Source organism: Xiphophorus maculatus, chromosome 2 (genome assembly GCF_002775205.1).
Source record: "Xiphophorus maculatus strain JP 163 A chromosome 2, X_maculatus-5.0-male, whole genome shotgun sequence".
In the NCBI taxonomy this organism is placed as follows: Eukaryota; Metazoa; Chordata; class Actinopteri; order Cyprinodontiformes; family Poeciliidae; genus Xiphophorus; species Xiphophorus maculatus.
This window is the reverse complement of record NC_036444.1, coordinates 17,932,832-17,955,428: the sequence shown is the minus strand read 5'-3', so window position 1 is coordinate 17,955,428 and position 22,597 is coordinate 17,932,832. Positions and strand designations below refer to the sequence as shown.

General features: G+C 36.3%; 2 protein-coding genes across 2 annotated transcripts in view; one reads left to right on the top strand and one right to left on the bottom strand.

The window, feature by feature from the left end:
* Nucleotides 1-178: 178 nt before the first annotated feature.
* LOC102235967 (purine nucleoside phosphorylase-like) lies at nucleotides 179-11,968 on the bottom strand. The gene is made up of 6 exons (XM_005796231.2): nucleotides 11,757-11,968; nucleotides 7,895-8,064; nucleotides 6,874-6,977; nucleotides 3,494-3,669; nucleotides 3,223-3,413; nucleotides 179-2,792 (listed from the first exon to the last, which is right to left on the bottom strand). Exons 1-6 carry the CDS (start codon nucleotides 11,783-11,785, stop codon nucleotides 2,596-2,598), a joined length of 867 nt encoding a protein of 288 aa, XP_005796288.1. The 5' UTR covers nucleotides 11,786-11,968; the 3' UTR covers nucleotides 179-2,595.
* A 1,761-nt stretch (nucleotides 11,969-13,729) lies between these two features.
* Nucleotides 13,730-22,597, top strand: part of hydin (HYDIN, axonemal central pair apparatus protein) — a 72,609-nt gene continuing 63,741 nt past the window's right edge. The window contains exons 1-7 of the mRNA XM_023325851.1: nucleotides 13,730-13,764; nucleotides 14,592-14,699; nucleotides 15,823-15,945; nucleotides 18,210-18,314; nucleotides 18,622-18,756; nucleotides 19,378-19,577; nucleotides 19,992-20,116. Of these exons, the coding sequence (XP_023181619.1) occupies nucleotides 14,619-14,699; nucleotides 15,823-15,945; nucleotides 18,210-18,314; nucleotides 18,622-18,756; nucleotides 19,378-19,577; nucleotides 19,992-20,116 (769 nt within the window). The 5' untranslated portion in view covers nucleotides 13,730-13,764; nucleotides 14,592-14,618. The remainder of the gene's footprint in view (nucleotides 13,765-14,591; nucleotides 14,700-15,822; nucleotides 15,946-18,209; nucleotides 18,315-18,621; nucleotides 18,757-19,377; nucleotides 19,578-19,991; nucleotides 20,117-22,597) is intronic.

Below are 22,597 nucleotides of genomic sequence, written 5' to 3'. Positions count from 1 at the left end.
GAGAGTGAGGTGAGTGTTGGTTTGCCCTCATCTCCCTCTTAACTGATCCTCATTATTAGACTTAGGAGAAGAAACTCTTCTTTCTCGTGAACACTAGTTTTGTGCTTCTCACTTATACACATTGTCAAACACAAAAAAAGCCAACATCCATTTCAGAAAATACCAGCGTTCAAATGTGTTCTGCATTATTTTCTTTTTATTATTTGAAAGCAGCAACATTTTTCAAGAACATTGTCATTGTGTACATTAAAATGTAAGTGAACTGGTTTTAAACCTGAGTGCTAGATACAGTCAGCAGAGTTAGAAACACACAAAGCAGTTCTAGTACAATTAAAAACAGAGCAATATGAAAATAAGACCTGCGAAAGACTGGCGACTTGTCCAGGGTGAACCCCGCCTCTCGCCCAGAACGTTAGCTGGAGATAGACACCAGCACCTCCCGACCCCACTAGGGACAAGGGTGTTAGAAAATGGATGGATGGATGAAAATAAGACTAAAATGGTTCAAAACTTTGAGTCATACATATTTATTTACAGAAAATAGCACCTTTCTGATTTGTGTTCATACATACCCCTGACAAAAGATAAACTGTTCCTCTTGAAAAAGGGCAACTTGTTTGTTTCCTTTTGAGTATAATTCCCCTTTAAGACTTCCATTAGTGTCCTGGTGTTCTGCCTGATCCAAATGGTTTAAGAGGTTGACTGCTGATCCTGTATTTTTCTTGCCCTTTTCAGCTCTAATGAATGAGACAGTCAAGGAAAGCTGGCAAGTGTTTCCAAGGCAGTACAGAGCAGATTGAAAACTGCAGGTTGGGGTACTATATCTCCTTCCTGTTATTACAGTGTTGTCTTTGCTTAGTGTGCAAATTGGATCCCAGCAGCTGTACCTCCATATAAGTAAATTGTAGTGATTGAGAGTAGCTTTTCATTTCAGTGAGTTATTGAAGATTATTATAAAATCACTAACAAGAAGCCTTTCCACTTTCTGGTAAGTGTTCTAAAACTGATTCAGCTCTTAATTCAATTCTAAAGAAAAAAAATATTTTGCTATATATTTTAATTATAAATGCATTCATCAATAAATTACTTTGTGCGATTTACACTGATTTAGAGCAAAAATAAGTACTTTTGTGCATTGTTAATTACAAATAATCACCCTTCACTCCTGTAAATAACAGCTAGTTTAGTGTAGAGTCACTTTTCTAATTTGGTGGTAACACACTGCTTTCTTTAGCTCTATTTTAGCTAAAGTCCACAGATGGCTATACAATATGATCTAAAATTATCTCCAAACTTGTAATATGACTTGTAAATTTACTCTCCTTACAGGCAAACGAGATCTATAAAGCGTGCATAAAGTCTTATATGTATTACAACCAATACACTCAATCTAGTACACAAGTTTAGCCATCAAATATGTCAAACAATTTAGAGGCTTGATTATTTAAGGCAGCCCAGGACGAATGACACAGTAGTCCTGCAGTACGGATGTCAGAACAGAAATATTACGACTGTGGACAACATTACTGTGTTCCTGTTGTTGTTCTTGCATGTGCAGTTTCTGAGTGGTAATTTAAAATGTTTTCACCATCACCAATTGTACTACAAAGAATGAACTTCCCAAAAACAAAATTCAGCTTCCCCCTAAATTTCTTATTTCTGTTCCCAGACATTTCTCTGATGACACACATGGTGATCAGTGTTACAGAGCCGTACCACCAGCGATACAAGTGCAACTTGATGTAGATTACTTTAGACAGTATATAAAAGATGCAACAGTAAAACCTGAGATGAGAAGCTGCAGAGGATGTCCATTAATGTGCAAAAACTATCAAACAGGTCATCAAAGATATATTTTTTAAGTTAATAGATTCTTATTTCAATCTGGTCCCATGTCTGGACTTAACCAGTGACAAAAAGATGGTCAGGTGAGCATTTCATTTTTAAAATGAAAAAACATAATTTTAGCTGTGCAAAACAGGCATTTCCAAAATGACCTATCTTCAATTCTGGCTTGTTTTATGTTCCACAGCCATATAATTAAAGATAAAAATAAGGTGAAAGGCTGTTCCAGAATGTCTCGGTAGGTACTGAAGTTTTCCAAAACAACAGACTGAAACGTTTAAAAAATAATTTTCTTCACTTTTCTTTGGTTTTCTGAACAAACTTGTTCTAGAGCTAATCGTGGGTCAGTTCTTGCTTGGTACACATAAAAGGACAGTTGTTGTTAAAGTAATAACATTTGTTTGTTTTCACAATGTTTTTAGCCGTGTGCATTGTTAACTACAAATAATCACCCTTCACTCCTGTAAATAGCAGCAAATAGTCTAGCAGTAAATAGTCTTAAATCTTAAATCATACATGGAGTAGCAGTGCCATTAGCAAGCAAATAGATTATGCATATATATATGTATATATGCCCCATAGAACCCTTCTTTATATACTTGCAACCTTTGAACTGCTAAAGATCATTATGCAGGCTCATAATGTGTAAAAGTATTTGTATTTTTGAAGATTTCCCATTTGCACCTTTTGATCAAAGCTAAGAAACTATAGTGCTTTTTGTTGTTAGAGCAGATCTCTGATCGAAAGATATTAGAGCTTAGGGATAAGATGACCAACAAGCCTCTGAAGGTCCTTGGCCCGATGCTCGGTTGTCTTCAGCACTTCCTCGTGGTTTGCTTTTTCACTGCTGTCATAATCTATCACAACCTTGTTGGTGATAAGGGACAGACCCAAAACACGCAGTCCGCAGTGACGAGCCACCACCACCTCAGGAACGGTGCTCATACCTGGACAGGAAGCACATGCTGCTATTGAAAGAGATGCAAATAGTAGCATTTAAATTACGCAGACATCTTTTAGATGTTCTGAGACTAAAGCAAGAGTTGTAGATTTTACATGTTACCACCATTTTGGTTTTAAATCTTCTCAACAAAGTTCATCTGGCTAAAACTTAAATAATTAGGCTTTTCTGTCCCGCTGTTACAGATCTACAAGCAACTTGCTCATTTACATTCTGGTAATCCTGCTTTGTTTGCTGGTACTTCCTGTTCCATATAGTCAAAGTGCAGACCACATTTACATGCAGTTTGAATATCTCGTGTGTGCACTGTCTGTCCTTATAAAAACAAAGTATTCATATTTATCTAAAAGTCTGTAATTAATTTAAATAAATCTCCAAAGCAGATATCTCTTGGAGGGAGCTTCCGCTGTACCCACCCACAGCGTCAGCCCCGAGCTTCTGCAGAGCTCTGCACTCCGCAATTGTCTCGTATGTTGGTCCAGCCAGCATGCAGTAAGTGCCTTCCTGGAGGAAGCTCCCACAGCCATGCTCCTCCGCTGTTTCCTTAGCCAGGACCCTGAGCTCTCTGTCATATGCATCAGACATGCAAGGGAAACGCACTCCAAACCTGCAGCAACAGTAAATGAATGTGTCATGCTTCAGTGTACTAGGCACAATGTCAGATTGCATTATGCATTTCTGCTCTACCTTGTGTCATTGCGTCCACACAGAGGATTCTGACCAGCAAAGCCAGGCATGTTGATGTGATCCTTGATTAGCATGATGTCGCCCACACTGTAACTACCATTGAGGCCGCCGGCAGCATTTGTGACGATCAGAATTTCCACGCCAAGCAGGAAGAAGACTCTCACTGGGTATGTCACCTGCAAACAAACATGATCTGCATTCATGCTCTATTGTCTGCTATGTGATGACAGAAAAAGGAAGCATGCTGAGAACAAATCACATGAGAAGTTAATGTTTCATAGCCTGAGCAAAATGTTATTACTGTGGGTTCCTGCACATTTCAGCAACTGTTAACCTTTACAGAGCAGCTGATGGCCTATGATTGACAGCTCCTCCCCTTCATGACAGGCGTGATTGAGAATTACCTTTTTCTATTTTCTAACACATATTGCATTTTCAATGAAGGCGTGTTGTTAGTTTAAAAATATTTTCTATGAGCCCTTAGATCTTGATAAGGTCAATGCTGTCACTTTAGAACAGTGCCATATTTTGTTGGAGTTTTGCATATTATAAATGCGGTCTTTGCTAAGAACCTGCAGCCCACACAGGATAGGAGGTGTAGAACCACAGGAGGGGTGTGTGCGCGTGTGTAACAACGAAATAAACTGATCTCAATGCCGTGTTAAAATTATTTTCAAAAATGTTTGCCTGCAGGTTTTAATGAGGTAATACAAGCAAACATGCAGGAGAATTAAAATAAATAATTAAAAAATTAACTTATATCTGTAATTACATTTTAAAAATAAATCTCAAAAATATATTAATTACAAACAGTTATCTATTTGAACAATCGGTTTATGCTAATTTAGATAATTAGGGTTTGGAGCTAGCGAAAAACAAAATGTAGCTAGGTTCTTCAGAAATACGAACATGGCACCCTCAACAAGGGGGATAATCCAGAAGGTCTTTGATAAAGAAGCTGTGTGTTCACAGAGTGTTGTGTCAAGCATATTAATGGAATGTTGAGGGAAAGGAAAAAATGAAGGTTGAAAGGGGTGCAGAAGCACCTGGCTCAGTCAGCTCCTTAAGATTCATAAAGCGAGGGCTGAGAATACAGTCAGTGCTTCTAGAGCCACTTGAACAAAAGTGTTACCTTGAAAAAAAAAGTTAAAGGAAATTGACCAATACTGAATTTAAAGCAAGTTCTGCAAGAATTCTCCTTGTGCATGCATGAGTTCTCTCCTGGTACTCTGGCTTCCTTCCCTTTCCTGTGTGTTTCTGTTTTGTCCTGTGATAGATTGGCGATCTGTTCAGAATGTGTCCTGCCTTTTGCTCAAAGACAGTGGAGACTCTGCCAGGACAAGTGGGTATAGAAGATAGATAGGTGGATAGATGTCACTTTGTTTTCTCTTGGGTATTTTATTTAAGACAATTGGTCAAACAACAGAAATCACAAACTGCTGGGTAAGACAGGGAACAACCTGAATTGATGTGGCTGAACTTTGCTGGCTCACCTCCCAGCCTTTTAAAATTGGAAAGGATTCCTTTTCTGAAAATTTCACAGAACACAATAAATCTGCAATCCTTCACCACTATGCATTCTTCATCTGGATGGATATTATATATAGCTTAATGTGCTGTACAAGAGGCCTATAATGCATCTGTCCTGCTGGTACCGTATTCATGAACCAGAGTTTTATGATACTGTCAAGTTATATGGGCTATTTTATGAGGAGATGGCACATGAAAGCTGGTAGTAAAGTAAAACTAGTAGCCAGGGGCCAAAGGCCAGTCTTGCACTGACATTCTGACACACAATGGATGCTTTTCAACTGATTAGTCAACGCAGCAAGAAAATTCTTAGCCAGAAATGTAGCCACAAAAATTGCCTGGGTTTTGCCACGTTGGAAAACCAAAACATGTAAATATATGTCACAACTAAGGTTTAGATCTAACGTTTAAAGGTGAAGATAGAGATTTCTCTTGGATTATTCCAGAATTTCCATAAGATGGAGTTCAGCTTCACTTAAAAAGTATAAAAAAGAACAGTACAAATTCCAGAATAAGTGAAGGACAGAGTTTATAGATCAACTGCAGAGCCTGTGAATGTTTGCCGCAATGTGATTGACAAAGTCAGAGATTAAACTGCCAGCTTGACATCAGTCACCCTGGATAGTATATCATTTGCATCAGCAAGGTCTGAAAAGGAAGAAGAGGCCAATGTGCATTTCAGAATAACAAACAGCAAAGAAATAAGAGTTATGATCCTCTAGTGTTTCAGTTATTTTCTCTTTTATCATTTACTGTTTTTTTCTTATATCTTGCCAGTTTAGTTTATTAATTGTGTTAGTTTAGTATTTGTTGCTGTTTGTTCTTTGGATTTATTTCTTTGTATTAATATCTATTTCTATTTATGGTTCAGGTTTTTGTCATGCGGCGTGTTTTTTCCGTTCCTTTTTTCTCCTTATGCCTGCCACCTGGGCATAATTATCACAGCTGTTTTGTTGCTCTTGATTTTGTTTGTTCCCAGTGTATTTAAGTTCACCTGTTGTGCCCAGTTAGTCGTGGGATCATTTGCGTTGTTCACTGCCTTCTCAGTGAGGTTTCAGCAATGTGTACATAGAAATAGGTACCAGTGCTGGGTAAATAAAGGTTACGGAAAAAACACACCGCATGACAGTTTTCTTTTCCCTTCCATTCCCTTTGTTTCTGCTTGTTTTTTCACCTCACTTACCAGTCTGCTCCCCATCGCAGCTGTTGATTTTTTCCTCATTTGTCCTTACCTGCTCCTCTCTCACCTGTATCCATTTATCTGTAATTAGTTTTCCTGGTTTTAGTATTTACTAAATTAAGACTATGCTTAATTTAGTAAAAACTAAATTAAGCTTATTCTACTGTCTCTTGTGTTTTATCCTGTTTAATTTCTTGTATTTTATTTTATTTTACCCACTCTAAAATACTATGGTTAACCTAGTGGTTACTGTGAGGGGTTATAAAAATATATTTATTATTATATTCATTATTAAAATGTCCTCAAATTTAGGTCACTAACAGTCAATAAATAATCAACAAATTATATACAAACTAAATCCCTAACGGTAAAAATTCAACAACCAATGCCTAAATGAAAAAAAAATAGACACTTTTAGGGTAGGTGAAAAACAAATTAAATGCAGATAATCTCTTTTGTTATTATTAAAGGAAGCCATTTAGAAATACTGGCAGAAACAAAAAGAAAATCAATAAATAAAACAAACAAACAAAAAAAGATTTACAGTCTCACTCAAAGAAATCTTGTTCTCAGAATTCATTTGAAGCACAGGTAGCCAACGGTACAAGAGGCTAGGACATGCATTGCACAAAGACAAAAGCAAAGCATCTCAATATATTTAGCAGTTTACCGTGTGAATATTGTAGCCCTCGTAGAAGTGAAATCGACCCTGCATGCAGACACACTCATGGCCGTTCAGCTTTCCAAACACCAGCTGGCCTGAATGACCCTGCACTGCACAACACATGGACAGAATGAACTGCTGCTAGGAGGCACTGCTGGTTTTTAATAAAAAGATTTGGAAGTTTGTCTAAGCCTGAAATATAGACCCTATTTTCTGTAGAAAACCTCTGTCAATTTTCCAACAAGTAAACTCAGTTAGACCACTGAGACCAGACAGTTAAATGTTTACTCTAATTAATGAGAGGCAATTATCTTGAAGTACTTTATTAGACTGAGGTGCTGGGCTATAGTCAGTTGGAATCAGGTATGTATTGATGCCCAATTTGTTTGAAGTACCTAATAAGTTTAAATTGTTTTTCAGGAGTGCATTATGTTACAAATCCACAAACATACTGTGTAAAAATATTGGAAATTTAAGACTTTTGCTCCCCTAACCGTGAGCTGTAGTCCAAGAAATGTCATACACACTAAAATTCAAGAGTGACTCAGCGTAACTTCTCTGAAATGGAAAGCTTCCCTCATTAATTTGAACTGCATGAAAACACTAATATCTAGATGAGTGAACCCACTTTTGCCTATGGAAATATTTTTTAATTTTAAGACCTAATTAAGATTAAACAATTTTTTAAGCTAAAAAAGAGCATTTTAGTTTGCATAAAGAAAAATGAAGGAAGACCTTCATCCCTTCTGTTGAGCATGGCGGTGACAGAGCATCATGATTTTGGTCATTATTTTTAAAACAGTAGCGTGGTGACTTTCCAGAGTTGATTGATCCATGCATACTATGAAATAAATAATTGGATATTAGAAAGGCTGGTAGAAATTAGAGAAAAACACAATTGGTCCTTAAAGACCTTATCATCCAACCCATATTTCACCTTACAATTTAGTTGAAGAATTTTATAAAGAAGCCTATAATTAACTTGGTCATATTCCATAATAACTCAATCTATAAGAAAACATCTTACCAGTGCTGGTGGGGAAACGTGGAATATCTTTATATGGGAATATGTTCTTGTCATCTAGCAGCTCGGCCAGACCGCCCAGGCCTGAACCACAGATGATGGCCACTTTAGGACGATTCTCTGTTTGCGACAGCAACCAGTCCGCAGTCTCTTTGTACTCTTCATAACTGTAACTGAAAATGCAAACATATCTCTAAATAATTGTGGTAGACACTGATTGGTGAAAAGTTCCACACTATAAAAACTGATACGAAGCATTTGCTGTTTATCTAAAAGATGTACAGAGACCATTAAAACACCAGCATTTTGTGATGTATAGATGAGACCAAGACATTGATCATTTCATACAGTTCTCTTCCTTATTTTGACATATTGTGTGCAATTCAACAGAAAACATACAAACCTGTCAGTATAAAAATATGAATAATAAAAAGGGTATCATTACTCGGTTGCATAACTGTGCACATCCTAAAAGTAAGACTTTGTGTCAGCACCTTCTAATTTAAATTATGCATTGAATCTTTCTCAAATCAAATACAGTTAATTTACTAAACCCAAAGCACAGTTCAGCTCCCATTGTTTGATTTCATTGAGATTTGCTCATTAACATTCTTTAGCCAAACCCAAAGCTTGCAAAGAAGTGATAAATATTTAAAAGGATCTAATTATACACAGGTATCAGTCCTAGTTTGGAGTACAAAACCTTTCACACCAAAATGGACGACAGTGACAGCACACTGAACATCTTTTCATAGTGGATGAAAAGACACAACGGAAACTGGTCAGGGAAGAGACTGGTAGCAACATTGACGGACATAAAGGAAGTTTCCAGCAAACAACTGGTGGTGTTCTGCAAGTGACAGGAATCTCTTGTGTTCTTCTAAAGTCCAGGGCAAGTCGTATGTTTTAAACCTTATTGAGGAATGTGTTTAAACCAAACTGGAAGATTTTGATCAGTATTTCAAATGTCCAACACAAACGCATCATTGCGTATCAACAAAAGATTGCCATAGTGAACTATAGTGGTTGGAACCATAGAGAGTCTTTCAACAGTTCAAAAACCAGTTTGACTCTAAACCAAGTCTGATAGGAAGCTCAAAATATAGAGATTTGATTTTTTTTTTTTTTTTTTTTTTTTTTAGCTAAATATAGTAAGTAAATAGGATGTTCATAGACCACCAGCAGAAGACTGGATCCTGAAACAGAATCAAAAGGGTGCATAAACAAAGTAAAGTTGTTCATGATATGTGTCACATTAATTGCATTAATTGTACAAAGCATAAACTTATTTTTTTTTACATTACTAGGGATGTGTGTGCTTTTCAACTCTGGATGCTAAGAATGACAAAGTATAAAGGTTCTGAGAATGCTGGTGGGATTATTAAGCAGATGACAGCAACTGTGGCGGTACAGAGTATAGAGAAAGAGACACTTCTGTAAAATGAACATGCAGTGTACTGAACGAAGAAACAATCAGCTACAGTAGATAAATTGAAAAACAAAAACACCATGCTGACTCAGTCTCTGGTGAAAAGAAACACACCGGTGAAAAACAAGTTCCTCTGGACTGACTCGGATCACAAAGGGAACTTTTAAAACTGTAGAGTGGGGAAAAAAAGGGTCTCAAAGTAAGAAAAAACTCTTTAAGGCCCGGTTCAAGTGATTATCATAGAACTCTGAGTACAAGTAAGTTTAACTAATACACTTATGTAACAGTGTTGGGGTTTTCTGCATTCTGCCAGACAAATCATTCTTCCCAGATGTTGATTGGATTTGAAATGCCCCAAGGTGCTACATTAAACAAAGTCAGAAACAGTGTGTAATTCTAATCATAAATCTGTGTGAAGCGATCACCTTGTTAATGTTCCCTCTGTGCCCGAACCTTTGTTATTAAGACGAAGTGAGACTTCAGGCTGCAGTGTTTTCAGGAAGCGAGCCTGATGACTTTGAGCCTAATTTGGAGCTGCCATCTAGGATGACTGCTGCATTTGAGTTGCCCTGGGAGTTTTGTCTTTCCAGGTTTTGCCCTTGTTCTCTTTTTTTAATTCTAACTCAAAACCAGCTTTAAAACAAATGATCAGGTATAGGTTTTCTGTCTCGATAGTGATTTTTCATCCATTCTTGCAAACATTTAAGCAGTTCATGCATATATTCAGACTGAGATGAATAGGTTTATGCTTTGCATCTTGCCTCACTTTACAAAAAACAGGACTTGCAATTTTTTATTCTTCTGAGTTTGCAACCTGCAAGTTGGAATGCCACTTTTGCAAACAAACACCACAGAGACAGCTGACAGACAAGTGACAACTTAACTTCTGCTGTCATTCATTGGCAGAATGCAGGTCACTGAGAGAGAGTCGCTTTTAAAATGAGTGATTTATGAACCCACAGACTAAAGAAATGAAGCATCAGCAGCAGATTGTACAATATGTAGCCAGTCTATAAAACCATCATTTTAAGCAAGAATAATAAAAATGAAGAAGGGTGTGTCACTCCTGAAAAAAAAATCTGTTTGCAAACTTTTATTTTCATGAAACATGGAGCTTTACTCTACCAGCAAAGTGTGATAAATTGCAAACCTCAGTAAGCTTTTAACCACTCTTCCCAAAGAGTGGTTAACAAACTGTGCAGAGATTTTAATACCCATCTCATTTCCTTATAAAATGGCAAGCTTGAAAAAGACAAAAGACAAGTGGCTGAGTTGTAATATTCAAGGGAACATACACTAAAACATTGGTAGTAGAGTATACATATTTGGGCCTGAATGTATAATTTTGGCTCTTCGTGGATTAGAAAAAAATCAAAAATATATTCAAACTTGTGCATCCAGTTTTTGTTTGTTGCAAAAATACTTCCACCATAAAACAGGGATTAAATAAAGGCCCCAAATAATAAGACAGTTATGTAGATGATGAGTGTATGCAGACTTCTAGTTGATATATACTTGGATGAGTCATCCTGGGTCAAAGTTAAGTGGCTTACAGAAGCAAATAAAAGCAAAATTAATAGGGACATTCTCTCAAAATGGCAAGGAACAGAATTCCTTCTTGTGAATCAGTGAAGTCCACAGAAAGTTTTAAGAAAGTATAGAGATCTCCAGAGGCTATATTCTATTTTGATTCATATTACTTTTAAGAATAACTGCATCATCTGTTAATATTTTGTATAATGAATAGTAACTAAATATCAAACGCCTTAAATTACAATCACTGACCCTTTTGTTTTGATTTACATCTGTACTACGTTCATTCATTTTTAAATGAAATGCTAAGACAATCTCCCAGTAGGCTAAAGAACATCTTAAGTAACGGGAGGCCAGTTTCTGCGGGGTCTCGTTCGGAGCTGTCCGTGGTGCTGTGGGGCTTCTGTACTCATGGAGGCCTTTCTGGCAGGCCCATAGTTTCTAATCTGAACGCGCAAACGAGTTTAACCGGTCAGGGCTGTTGCTCATAGACTCAATGCTCTGAATCTGAAACATGTTTTACTGCAAACGCAAAACATGTTTCCGGAAAAGTTATTCTAACTTTTCCGGAAACAAGTTAGGATAATGCACTTTGTGTCAATAAAAGAAAATTGAGGATTTTCTGCTCTGTATTCTTTAGGAATGTACCACCTGTAACCCAACGTGCTTACGTCATAGGCAGAGAAAATATCTGATTGGCTGCTGTAATCCTTAGAATAAACTGTCAAGACAACAGTTTATTGTCAGCTGTTCACAGGCTGGCTTCTGTGAACAGCTCTTAAGTCACTTCCCTCACATGTACAACGTCGACACACTGTAATATGCTAATAACAGTCATCTCTCATAGGCTACACAAATATGGGGCTCGTTTCAGTGCCAGCATCCAGCCGTTTCCCGTCCTACCTGCACTGACTGGAGGAGGCTGCTGCCATGTCCGATGGTGATTTGCTGAAAAGGCGAGTGTTTATGCTGCTAAAGCCCGGGCTCTGTCGGTGTTGAGTTCACGGTGGTCAAACCGGTTGGAGATGGAGCCTGCGGACGGAGCAACGGAGATCATGCTACGCGCTGACGTCGGTGCACATATGATGAAGAGGCGGGGCAAAGTCAGCTCACGGGTCCCTTTGAAGGAAATCCTATTATCCACCAGGCTGGTTACTCACTGACCCGAACAGTGGCAGAGACAGAGCTGGAATTCTGTTTTACAGGACATGGGAACTACGGGAAGCCATTAGAAGATACCAGAGAGGAGAGCAGACACCAGGGGAAATGAATACCCCAAGCTAGAGTACAGTGTCAATCAGTTATGACCTGTTGCCGAAAATTACAGCTCAGATAAGCATTAATGCAAACAAATATGACTTTTAAAGTCCAAAATAAGAGATGACACAATGCGCTCAAACAGGCTGTATAGTTTTACTCTCACTTTTACAGTGCTTCACAATTCAAAGTGCTGAGTCATGTGTTGGGAAATGAAAATGAATGTAACAGTAATAGAAAGCAGAACAACTATATCTATGGATATAAAAAAATAATAATTTAAGAAAACCTGTAATTCTTCTGTCACTACACGTATTTTATTTTAAGTAAACGTGAATCAACAATGTTTTATTTTAATTTTTAAATGATTTAAAACAAACATAACTCAAGCTGTTGTCCTTATATTTTTATCTCAAGGCATACCTCCTTCCTATAAGTTACAAAGTGGCTATATTTTTATATAGTTTATTTATAAATCATGGGTATTGATGGCTGGGATTTTGCAACAAATAAACAAAGCTGATGTCTTTGACGCTGTAAAAATGGACAACGATATGGAGCATGGTTGAAATAAATAATTTTCTGATGGCAAGACGACTCTATCAGAACATCTTAGAGATTCCCTCTCCTGTTTGTCTATAATGACCTGTATCTACCAAACATAGCCCAAGATACTATGGGCTATGTTACATGACCTACCAGCTATGTACAGCCATCATGTACAGCCATCATGCCAAGGCTGTAGATGCATGTATCAGGATGTTAAAACAATGTATGCTAGTCTGATGAGTAATACTTTCATTTGCACAATGTGATTGGCCAGGTGCATGTGTGTTGTTTACTCAGGAAACACCAGTGTAATGCATTACTGTGTCTGTATCAGACAGACAGGCAGACAGACTGGAGGTTGCTAAACTGGTGCTACTCTGGTTTAACCCATAGTTATGCACTGCTGCTGCTGTTGTTGCTTTGTATTTATGTGTCATGTAATGTAATATTTTCATTACATTGAATACTTTGAATATAGCAAGAATGGCAGCAAAGAATAAACTTTGATCAAAGAAAAACAATGATGTTGATTGAAATTCTGCAGGATTAGCCATCAGATAACAGATGTAGTTATTTGTGTCTGACACCTCTGGAGTATTATTTGTCCAGAAGAAGAAAAGATGAGAGCCACTGTAGAGAAGTATTGAAAGTAGTAATTAATATTGCTATGTATGAAACCAAAGTATTAACTGGTGTCTGTATTAGTAGTGTTTATGGACACCATGAAATGTGTTTTAGCACATTTTATTCCTGTTCTAAAACACATGAATAAAATTACATGATAACACGACTCTAACTTTCAGTTGACAGCAATTTGACGTAAAAGGTTTCATTAACTATATAAAGTAAAAGATGAGTTACAGATTTGATTTATTTATTCAAGCATATTTGTATTGCTAAACGAACTTGCCTCTCTCAATATGGCGAACGACCTGACGTATGTCTTCTACTGAACAACGACGCCATAGAAACTATTACGTCTATCAGCCAATCGGGAAGCAGTTTACTGGACGTACTGCAAAAGCCGTTGCTATTGATACAGACTACACCAACATCAATTTTAGCTGGCGTGTTTTTTTGTAAAAATGAAGTTTCTTACACGGTGGTAAGAGTTTGTTGAAATAATTTCTTTTGTTGGCACACATTTTATTTTATGTGTTAGTATCACGTTAATTTTACGTTGTTTCGTTGAAAAATGTTCGAGAAGTTTGTGTATGGTGGTGAACAACTCGATTTAAGTCAACGTTTGTTACAGTTAGCACAAGAGGACCACAGCAAATAGTTAAAACCATTTTGTCTTTCTGTATATTTTAAAAAAAGCAAATTTTTATGCACATTTTTTGTCAGAACGCTGAACTTTTCTGTTGATAAAAAGGCTTCAATTTTGCGGTAGTAGCTTATTTCAATATTACGTTCTTAGTTACATTAGCGCAGCAAAGACGGTTTTTTTGTGTCTAATTCGAAAACATTTACAGCACCTGTGACTCAGCCTATAGTTTGAAGCTATAATTTTACAAACAAATGTTGCTTGCAACCGAAATTAAAAACAATCATTTGTATTAATCAAGTGATTAATACAATCATTTGTATTGTATTATAAATAATTGTATTTGTAATATATAGGGGTGTATATATCACACCCCTATAACTTTTAGGGGTGTAAAAGGAAGTGCTTGTGTGTCTGGTTGTTTGTAGTTTGAAAATTGTACTGTCTACACAAGGAAACAAACATACACTTTTCCAGCTCTTAAGAGGTAGTAGACAGATACTTATATTTTAAAGGTTTGGGGTTGGGAGAACGGCTAATTATTTTCTGTGCTGTGTTAACCTCTCTGGAGAGTCTCTGCTGCTGATTAGCTGGAATTCATCTTGCTATGTATTACAAATTGTTTTGCAAGAATTAAATAACGTACACCATGTTTTTTTTTGCAGGTGATTGTGCTACTGAATTCATTCAAAATGAAAGCAGTTCAGCTTCAGCAGTTGATCTCTAAGCTTCGCAAACAGAAAGTCCTGGTAAAGGATGACAAGCCAAGACGGGTGAGCAGATCCTGCTGTTTCTGTGTGTTTTATTTGTCAACTGCAACATCAAAAGTTAAAAACACTGCATATGTTTGAGTTGGGTTTTCCTGATGAGTTCTCATGCTCACTGTAATCAGTGACCTGCATTTTGGATATTGTCCAATGCTTTTAAAGAACCTTCTTAAAATGCCCAATTGCCCTAATAATTAGTTTGGCTCCTTATAGAAAACAAAAATCAATCCTTGACTGCAGTGGCAATTTTATGCCTGTGTTTTATCCTGCTTCTTTTATGAATGTTCTCAGATTGATTTGATATCCATATTCAACTAAACATACAGTATGTGTCTCTGTGTATTCGGATTTCCAGGTAGTTAAATGGCTAAAGCTGTTTTAGCATCTGACTCTGGATGTGGTTGGTTGGAACAATTTATGTCCAATTTTATTTTTGCCCTCACGTCACAACTTAATAGCCTTTTGAGATGTTGAGTCTCCCAAGCAAGCAAGTGGAAAAGAGTGACTCCTTTTAGCAGGAAAAAACCTTCAGCAAAACCCAGCTTGGTATTATTGGCTATCTGCTGTGAGCAGCTTGGGGTTGAGAGAACTGAAAAAAGAGAAAGAAAACACAGTTAAGGTAGCAAAGCACTATCAATGGCACCATCTATGAAAGAGACTACAAACTCAGAAGTACTGAATGGAAAGCATTTTGTATATTAATGATACAACTTTTGGGTAGTCCCCTCTGCTAATTTTGTGGAATAAATCACATTTCCACTCAAACATATTGTTTAACTCCTTGCCTTCCTTCTCTAAAGCAGCTTAATTGCTTCTGAATAGTCTTTTATGAATCCAAACCTGTCGGCTGTTAAATATTGCATTTATCATAAGACTTCCTGCTACATTATTAATCAAGCTGAAATTCCTTTTTGACCTACCCCTGAAATGGGCTAAGTGCAGTTAGATGTTTCTTTGTCTCTGGTACACTGATAAGGAGGTGTCTTCAGATTGTGTAGCTTAGGTTTTAACCACAAAATATGGTTGATTGCTCTCACCGAACTAAGCTTTCTTCATTACTGGTGTTTGATATGACATTAAAGAGGCAGCCAGTGCAGACTGGATAATAGACCTTGTTGTGTGATTGCAGATGACTCCATCAGTTTTTAAGCAAGAAATGATGCAGTCCTCAGAGGAGCGCCTGAATAACATCACAGAGGTTTATCTGCCCCTCAGGCTCGAGACTCCAGAAGACAACACCACTCATCGCATGGTAGATGTCAGCAAATGTTGTCATTCCTCCAGACCTTTTTAGTAATAATATACGAAATAAATCAGTTGTAACAGAGTCAACAAAAGACTTGAGATTGGGCCTGATACTTTCCAGCCGGAAAACAACTCTAAGCATACAGCCAGAACAACAGTAAAGTTGTTTAGATCAATTCATATTCTTGTGTTAGAATAATCCAATCCAAGCTCTGACCTACATGGAATTAATCTTTTGCAGGACATGAAAATTGATGTCTGCAGAATGCTCTCTATCCAGTCAAGAAAAGAAACAAAAATCTCAGCTACAAAAAATATAATCTGCAAGAAAATAAATCTCTATAGTAGTAAGCAAAGCTGGTAGAGACAGACAAATACTGACTCAAGAAGATTGAATACAACTACATGGCCATGGCACACATTTTATTTACTTGTGAGAAATGTGAAAATGTGTCTTTTTCCCAGGAAGAAAATTACTGGAAGACATAATTTTTTAAACTTCTGTTCAAAGTTATGCCCTTCTTTGTGTTGGTCTATCATATGAAATATCAATAATATGACGCACTTTAGGTACCAAATTAGCTTCCATCAGTCAGCAGCTGCTACTTGATTAGAGTACTTTGCTGTCAAAAGTTCATTCAAGGCATTTAAAATTAATAAACACCTCCTCAGCAAATTAAAAAAATTTGCATCTCACCTTGTATGCTTTTCTGTTGACTTGTTAAATATGCAAATCTGAAAGTGACAAATCTCCAATACGGGCCACTTATCCTGCAGTGATAAATGAAAGTCCTGCTGAGTGTACACCAAATAGGTCAGAACAGAAGTAATTCAGATTAACTGCAATAAGCTATGTTGTTCTATATATAGCTTGTAAGATTTAGAGACGTTTAAAACAGGCAATGCTATTTTTAGATTTTTTCCGCTTACTGTCTGAATCCTGGGAACTGCTTTTCTGCTTTCTTTACCTCTTAAAACACAGGTGAAACCACTTCAGATCCTCTCTCTACTGCCTGCATACATATCATTCAGTCGTGAGAATTCTGGAATACTACAAGTTTCTTGTTGTATTTTCCAGGTGCAGATAAACAAGGAACAGAGAAATTACACAGTGAAAAACACATTTGTTTTGCTGGACTCTATCCAGTATTCTGTATTGTAAAACTTGATTAACTGTGAAGTATAATATATTTTTTTAGTTATCTATCTCATGGCTTAAGGTAAGAATGTACTTTTATCAGTATGAATGTCCTATAGTTATTGACTAACCACCCAGAGATGGTCACAGTGGAAAAAAAGAGAAACCTGACATTTCAAAAAATCCCCAACTATTTAGCACTTATTACCCTCTAGCTACTTCTTTTTGTTCATTTACTATCATAGTAAGTTAATCACCTGCTTGCATTAATATAGTTTCAGCTTGGTGAGTACTGTTCTCAAAATAATTAAATGCAACTTTTTAAAAATGATTTCTTCTCTTCACTAAGAATGTTTATATAACACCAGTATAATGCAGTTAAGGTGGATGATACAGCATGTATGCCATCGCTGAGATAGCATACATATAGAGCAGCAGTTAACATGTTCTGCAGAAACAGAATACTAAGTGTATTAATGTAGTGATGCAGTTCCTTGTATAAGTAGCCATACACTTTAAAATATTTTTTCACTCATTCACAATACAACCACTAACTTCATTTGATTGATTTATATTTTATATGATAGATCAAAACAAAGTAGTGCATATTTGTGAAGTGGAAAGTTGCAAACCTTGCTGTTTGTGCTGCCATTATTTCAAAGAAATAAGTGATTAACCAGGTTCATTACCTAAATCAAACAAAATAAGTGTCGGTCAGTTGCTGTTTTCTTCGTTCTTGATAATGCTGTTTGTTCACTAATGTTTTCTAATAAACCTTTTAGGCCTTAACAGAACAGCTGCATTTACATTGAGATTAAATAAAAGACCTGTGGACTCTAAATATGAATTACTTTGTTGCATAGTACTTACACAGGGATATCAATCTACAAACTACTGAATGCATGCCGCCTTTTGGTTTTCCTAGTTTATAAAGAAAATGTGGAAACCATTATTTTCCTTTTTCTTCACAAATGAGTGCCATCATATGTTGGCCTATCACATAAAATCCTAATACAAAGTCTTGAAGTTAGTGGGTGTACTGTTTCAAAATGTGTAATGGTTTAAGGTGTATGAATTGTTTTGCAAGACGCTGCTTCAGAAGGAGTTCTTTATGCATGCATGTGTTTTTTCAGCCGGACCGTCCGATTTTCCAGCCTTACCCATCAGAGCTGGTCTTCCAGAACTTTATTCCCTTACAAACCTACAGTTTGCCGCTGCTGCTTCTCAACAATGACCAGGTTTGTTCAAATGAAACCCTGAATCTTTCAAATAAATATGATTGAAAGCAATATATGGCTAAGCGAGTCTTTCAATCATAACATATTTGGGGATAAATGGACAAAAAACACATACTTTTTTAGACTACTTTAAAATAAAAAAATAAACATGTTGTGTCTTATTGTAGCAGTGTTGTGTGCAAATAATGGCAAATAATTGCAAAAGGTAATGGTGGATTGAAACAGATGTGTACAAGCAGGAGTCGATATAAGTAGAAACAAATTCTACTTTGTTTCAGCTGTTTCAGCAATTGTTGTTTTGTTTAAGGTTGCACACCCTGTGAAGTTGGAGCAGGATATTTCAGAACAGTTTTACGTGGTGGGTCCAGAAACTGGAAGAAGCAAAATAGCACCAGGAATGACTGCCAGTTTTATGATATTCTTCACCCCACAGGAGAACAAGGTGCTGTTGCTAATAATATTCACTACAAAATTTATGAAGCAGAAAATCTTATGTAGATAAAATATTGTGCTTCTGGGAGGATGTATTTGAATTTAGAAAACATTTTCTTGGAGCGTTATGGGGTAGCTGTTTGAGGAGACTTTCTGTCAAGTGTAGAAATCTAATTTCACTGCCATAGTTACTATGTTCTATTTTAAAAGTTATCAGAATGATCTTTTTATATGATGATTATGTCCTGACTGAGTTTAGTGGTAAGACTTAGGAATTACATCTCTTTATCTGTGGTACTTGTGACTTCCTTGTAAGCTCAATTTTATCTTTATAGCAAAGGCTGTTTCATGTTTGACTGAGGAGTACACTGTTATTAAATGCCATATGGGTGCTATTAAAATTGTAATTCAATCCAGTTGGATTGTTGGGATTTGGTGTTCAGATAGGTCTAGTTTTATCTATATATTAAAGAATTTTTAAGTGGGTAATAACTAATGTAAGAGTTTTTTTTATTTGAGTAAAATGTATATATGAACTACTTGTGTCTATATATTTTGCGAGAAAAAAAAGTTTATTCATTTTGTTTGTCTTTTTAATTTTTGTGTTGTCTGTTTTTTTGTCTCAATTTAGGACTACAGCCACAAACTGATTTGTGTTTCTCCAAGAGAACGTTTTGAGATTCCAATTCGTGCCATTGGGCCCCGCGCCATACTTGACTTTAAAGATGAGATTCATTTACCTTCTTGTCTAGTGAAAGCATCCACAGAGAAAACACACTTTGTTTGCAACATAGGCAACTGTAAGGCCAATTTCAAGTTGCACACAAAAAGGTTAGAACTAGTAGAACATGGCATGATTTCAAATGAGATATTTCTCATGCATTTTATATTCAAAACAGATGTGAATAAAACTGTTCAAAATGAAAAAAAAAAATCAATTTTGTTTAGAAAATCTCCAGGAGCTACAGCAGGGGTCTCAAGGGCTGGGATCCTGCACATTTTAGTTCTCTCCCTGGTGGTACCAACAACTTTCTCAGCATGTCAATGTTCTTCTTAGGCTTTCTAATGAGCCATAATTTGATCCAGGTGCGTTAAACTAGGGAGAGAACTAAAACATGCAGGATGCCGGCCCTCCAGGACCCACTTTGGGCACCCATGAGCTACAGTGTCTGGAAACATTGTATAAGATTACCATAATCACAGATTTATGTCTCAATTGTTCATGGCCGATTTTGTTGTTAACAGGCCTTTTTCAGTGACACCCATTACTGATCTTAGCAATGTTGGAGAAGGCATCCAGGTGACTGTGGTTTTCCAGCCCATGACAGTTGGACAGTTCAAGGAAGACCTCATCCTGCAGTACGACACTGGTGAGACTCATTTCAGCTTATTATCAAAATGTCCATTATTTCCAAATATTTTTCTAACTATCCTTTTGAAGTTAACCTTGGTAATATTGAAAATATTCCAAATTGCAATTCAGTGGGAATTATAACAATTAAAGGTAATAATCTTGAAACAAACAACTATATGCAAGCGCAAATATAACAGTTTTTTGTAGACAGAAATCTAAGTGAAGCTAAACTTTAATACCTTAAATCAAAAATACTTACTGTACCTATCTATAGCTACAAAACCTACTTTACTTTATGCAGACCACAGGCTCAAATATGTGTGCTCACTACTCCTGAGCTCTAAAAGTCAACAGTACATTTTATGATATTACTGCATGTGGGGGTATGACCTCTTCAGCACCTTCCTGATCAAGTTCACTTGCATGAAATCTTGTTGTTTAGTCAACATTATGCTAAAATATATATTTTCTTCATATTTATAATCCCTGTTAAGGGTTAGTCTTTTAATATTTTATATTCCATGTTTCTTTCTTCCCATTTGTATAAAGTCCAATAAAAACTGGTTAATTCCGGTGAAATGCTTCCAATGTTGAATTTTGCAGCACAAACGAAAACAAACTTTAATTTTGAGAACATTATAGTGATTTCATTTTTACTGTACTTATTGGAGTTATTTCATCTAAAACAAAATCCTTGCACACTGTAAGAGGTGAACTAAATGAGAGGCAGCACACTTTCAGAGATTGTTATACATTTATTTGACAGACTGTGAAACGTATGTCTATTCTTGTTAAACTTGGTGTCATTTAACATGAATATTAACTCAAAGAGAACTCTCTTATAATTTCGTAACATTAAATATGGCCAGTAAATATAATCTATTTTAATATTAATTATATGTATGAGTGGTCTAAAGGCACAAATTGAGACTAGAAAAATAGTTTGCAGCTTACATAAAATAGAACTGGAAAGGAGAAAACATATTTGCTCTAGTCATGGAGATAGACACCTTAATAAGATTCTGAGACTAGCAATGACCCTAAAGCAAAACAGAGTTTCTGCACACCATCAACACACAAACACCCAAACAGAGATTCACAATAAGAGGAGTGGCAATAATTTCTTTACTGCATGTCAGCTTTGTTAGATGGGCTTTTGGTTTTATTTCCTGTTTTTATGTCACACTATCTTCACAGCCTTACAAATAGATTCCCTAAGGTTATTAACTCACCGTGTAAATGTTCAGCTAATAGCCATGAGTACAAAATTTATTGTTTTGTCTGCATTACTGGCATGAATCTTGGTTACTGTTCTACCTTCAGCCTGCTCTTTTAATACACCTCCTGATGGACCATTTTGAAATCTGAAGTCATCGTAGAAAGCATCAGAGCTACTAAAACACCAAAATCACATAAGGATAGTTTCTGTATCAATATGTTATGTTTTGACTCTACTAGTACAGATTGTATTTTGCAATAAAATCAACAAATTTATTACGAGATTAAAGCATTGATGGAAACTTTAATCAATGCTTCAATCAACAATTATTACATGTAAGTCAAGTTTATTTGACTAGCTGTCTTTCAGCAACAGAACCGAGAGCCTGAGCTCCATAAGAAGAAGTCCTGTTTTTGGAAAAGGGTCATGGCTAGACTGTAGAAATGAATGAAATACAAATGGAAGTCATTTCAAAGACCTTGTGACATAGAAAGATGTAAACGTGTGTAAGGGTGTGAGAAGTATTTTGTCTTGTGTGTGTTGCCCTGTCAGAGAGTGACAACCTGCCTGCTCTCACCCGATTGAGCAGGTGAGTGGATGGATGGATGGATGGATGGATGAATTGATATTGAATGAAAGACCTTTGACCTTTCTGCCATGCTGTGTAAAAGCTTGGTTTAAGAGTTTTGTACAAATTGTTGTCTACAGTGAGAATTTATTTATTTATTTATTTTTACTAAGGAACAGCAACCGTTCATCTCCTAGCTAAATGCTGGGGGCTAAAAATAGTGACTTCAAAACATAAACAGATTAGGGACTGGGATAAATAAGCTCTAGTTCTGACCCAGGTTGGTCACATAAGTCTCTTTGAAAGCTATTTTCAGACTTACTGAATCCTGTGATGTTTTACGCATGCCAAAAAGAAAAAAATAGTTTAATCATGTTAGCTATGCATCATCAAGGTAGACATATTTCTCCTTTTAATAACCGTGTGTGTGTGTGATATACTGCTAATCCTTTTTCTTTTTTATTTGATGGGGAATAGATTCGTTGTCTATCTACGAATCTATTCATAGACAGATTTGTAGATAAAACATGCAAATGTTTTATCTTTACATATTTTAAGTTTGATAACATTTTCTTACAGTAGAGTATGCATAGAAAAATATTATATCACTTCAAATTTTAAGTTGTTGAAGCTGAAAACATCCAAATTAGTTTCCAAATTGAAGCATGGTCAGTACAAAATGTACAAAGTGATGAAATGACCAGCACCTG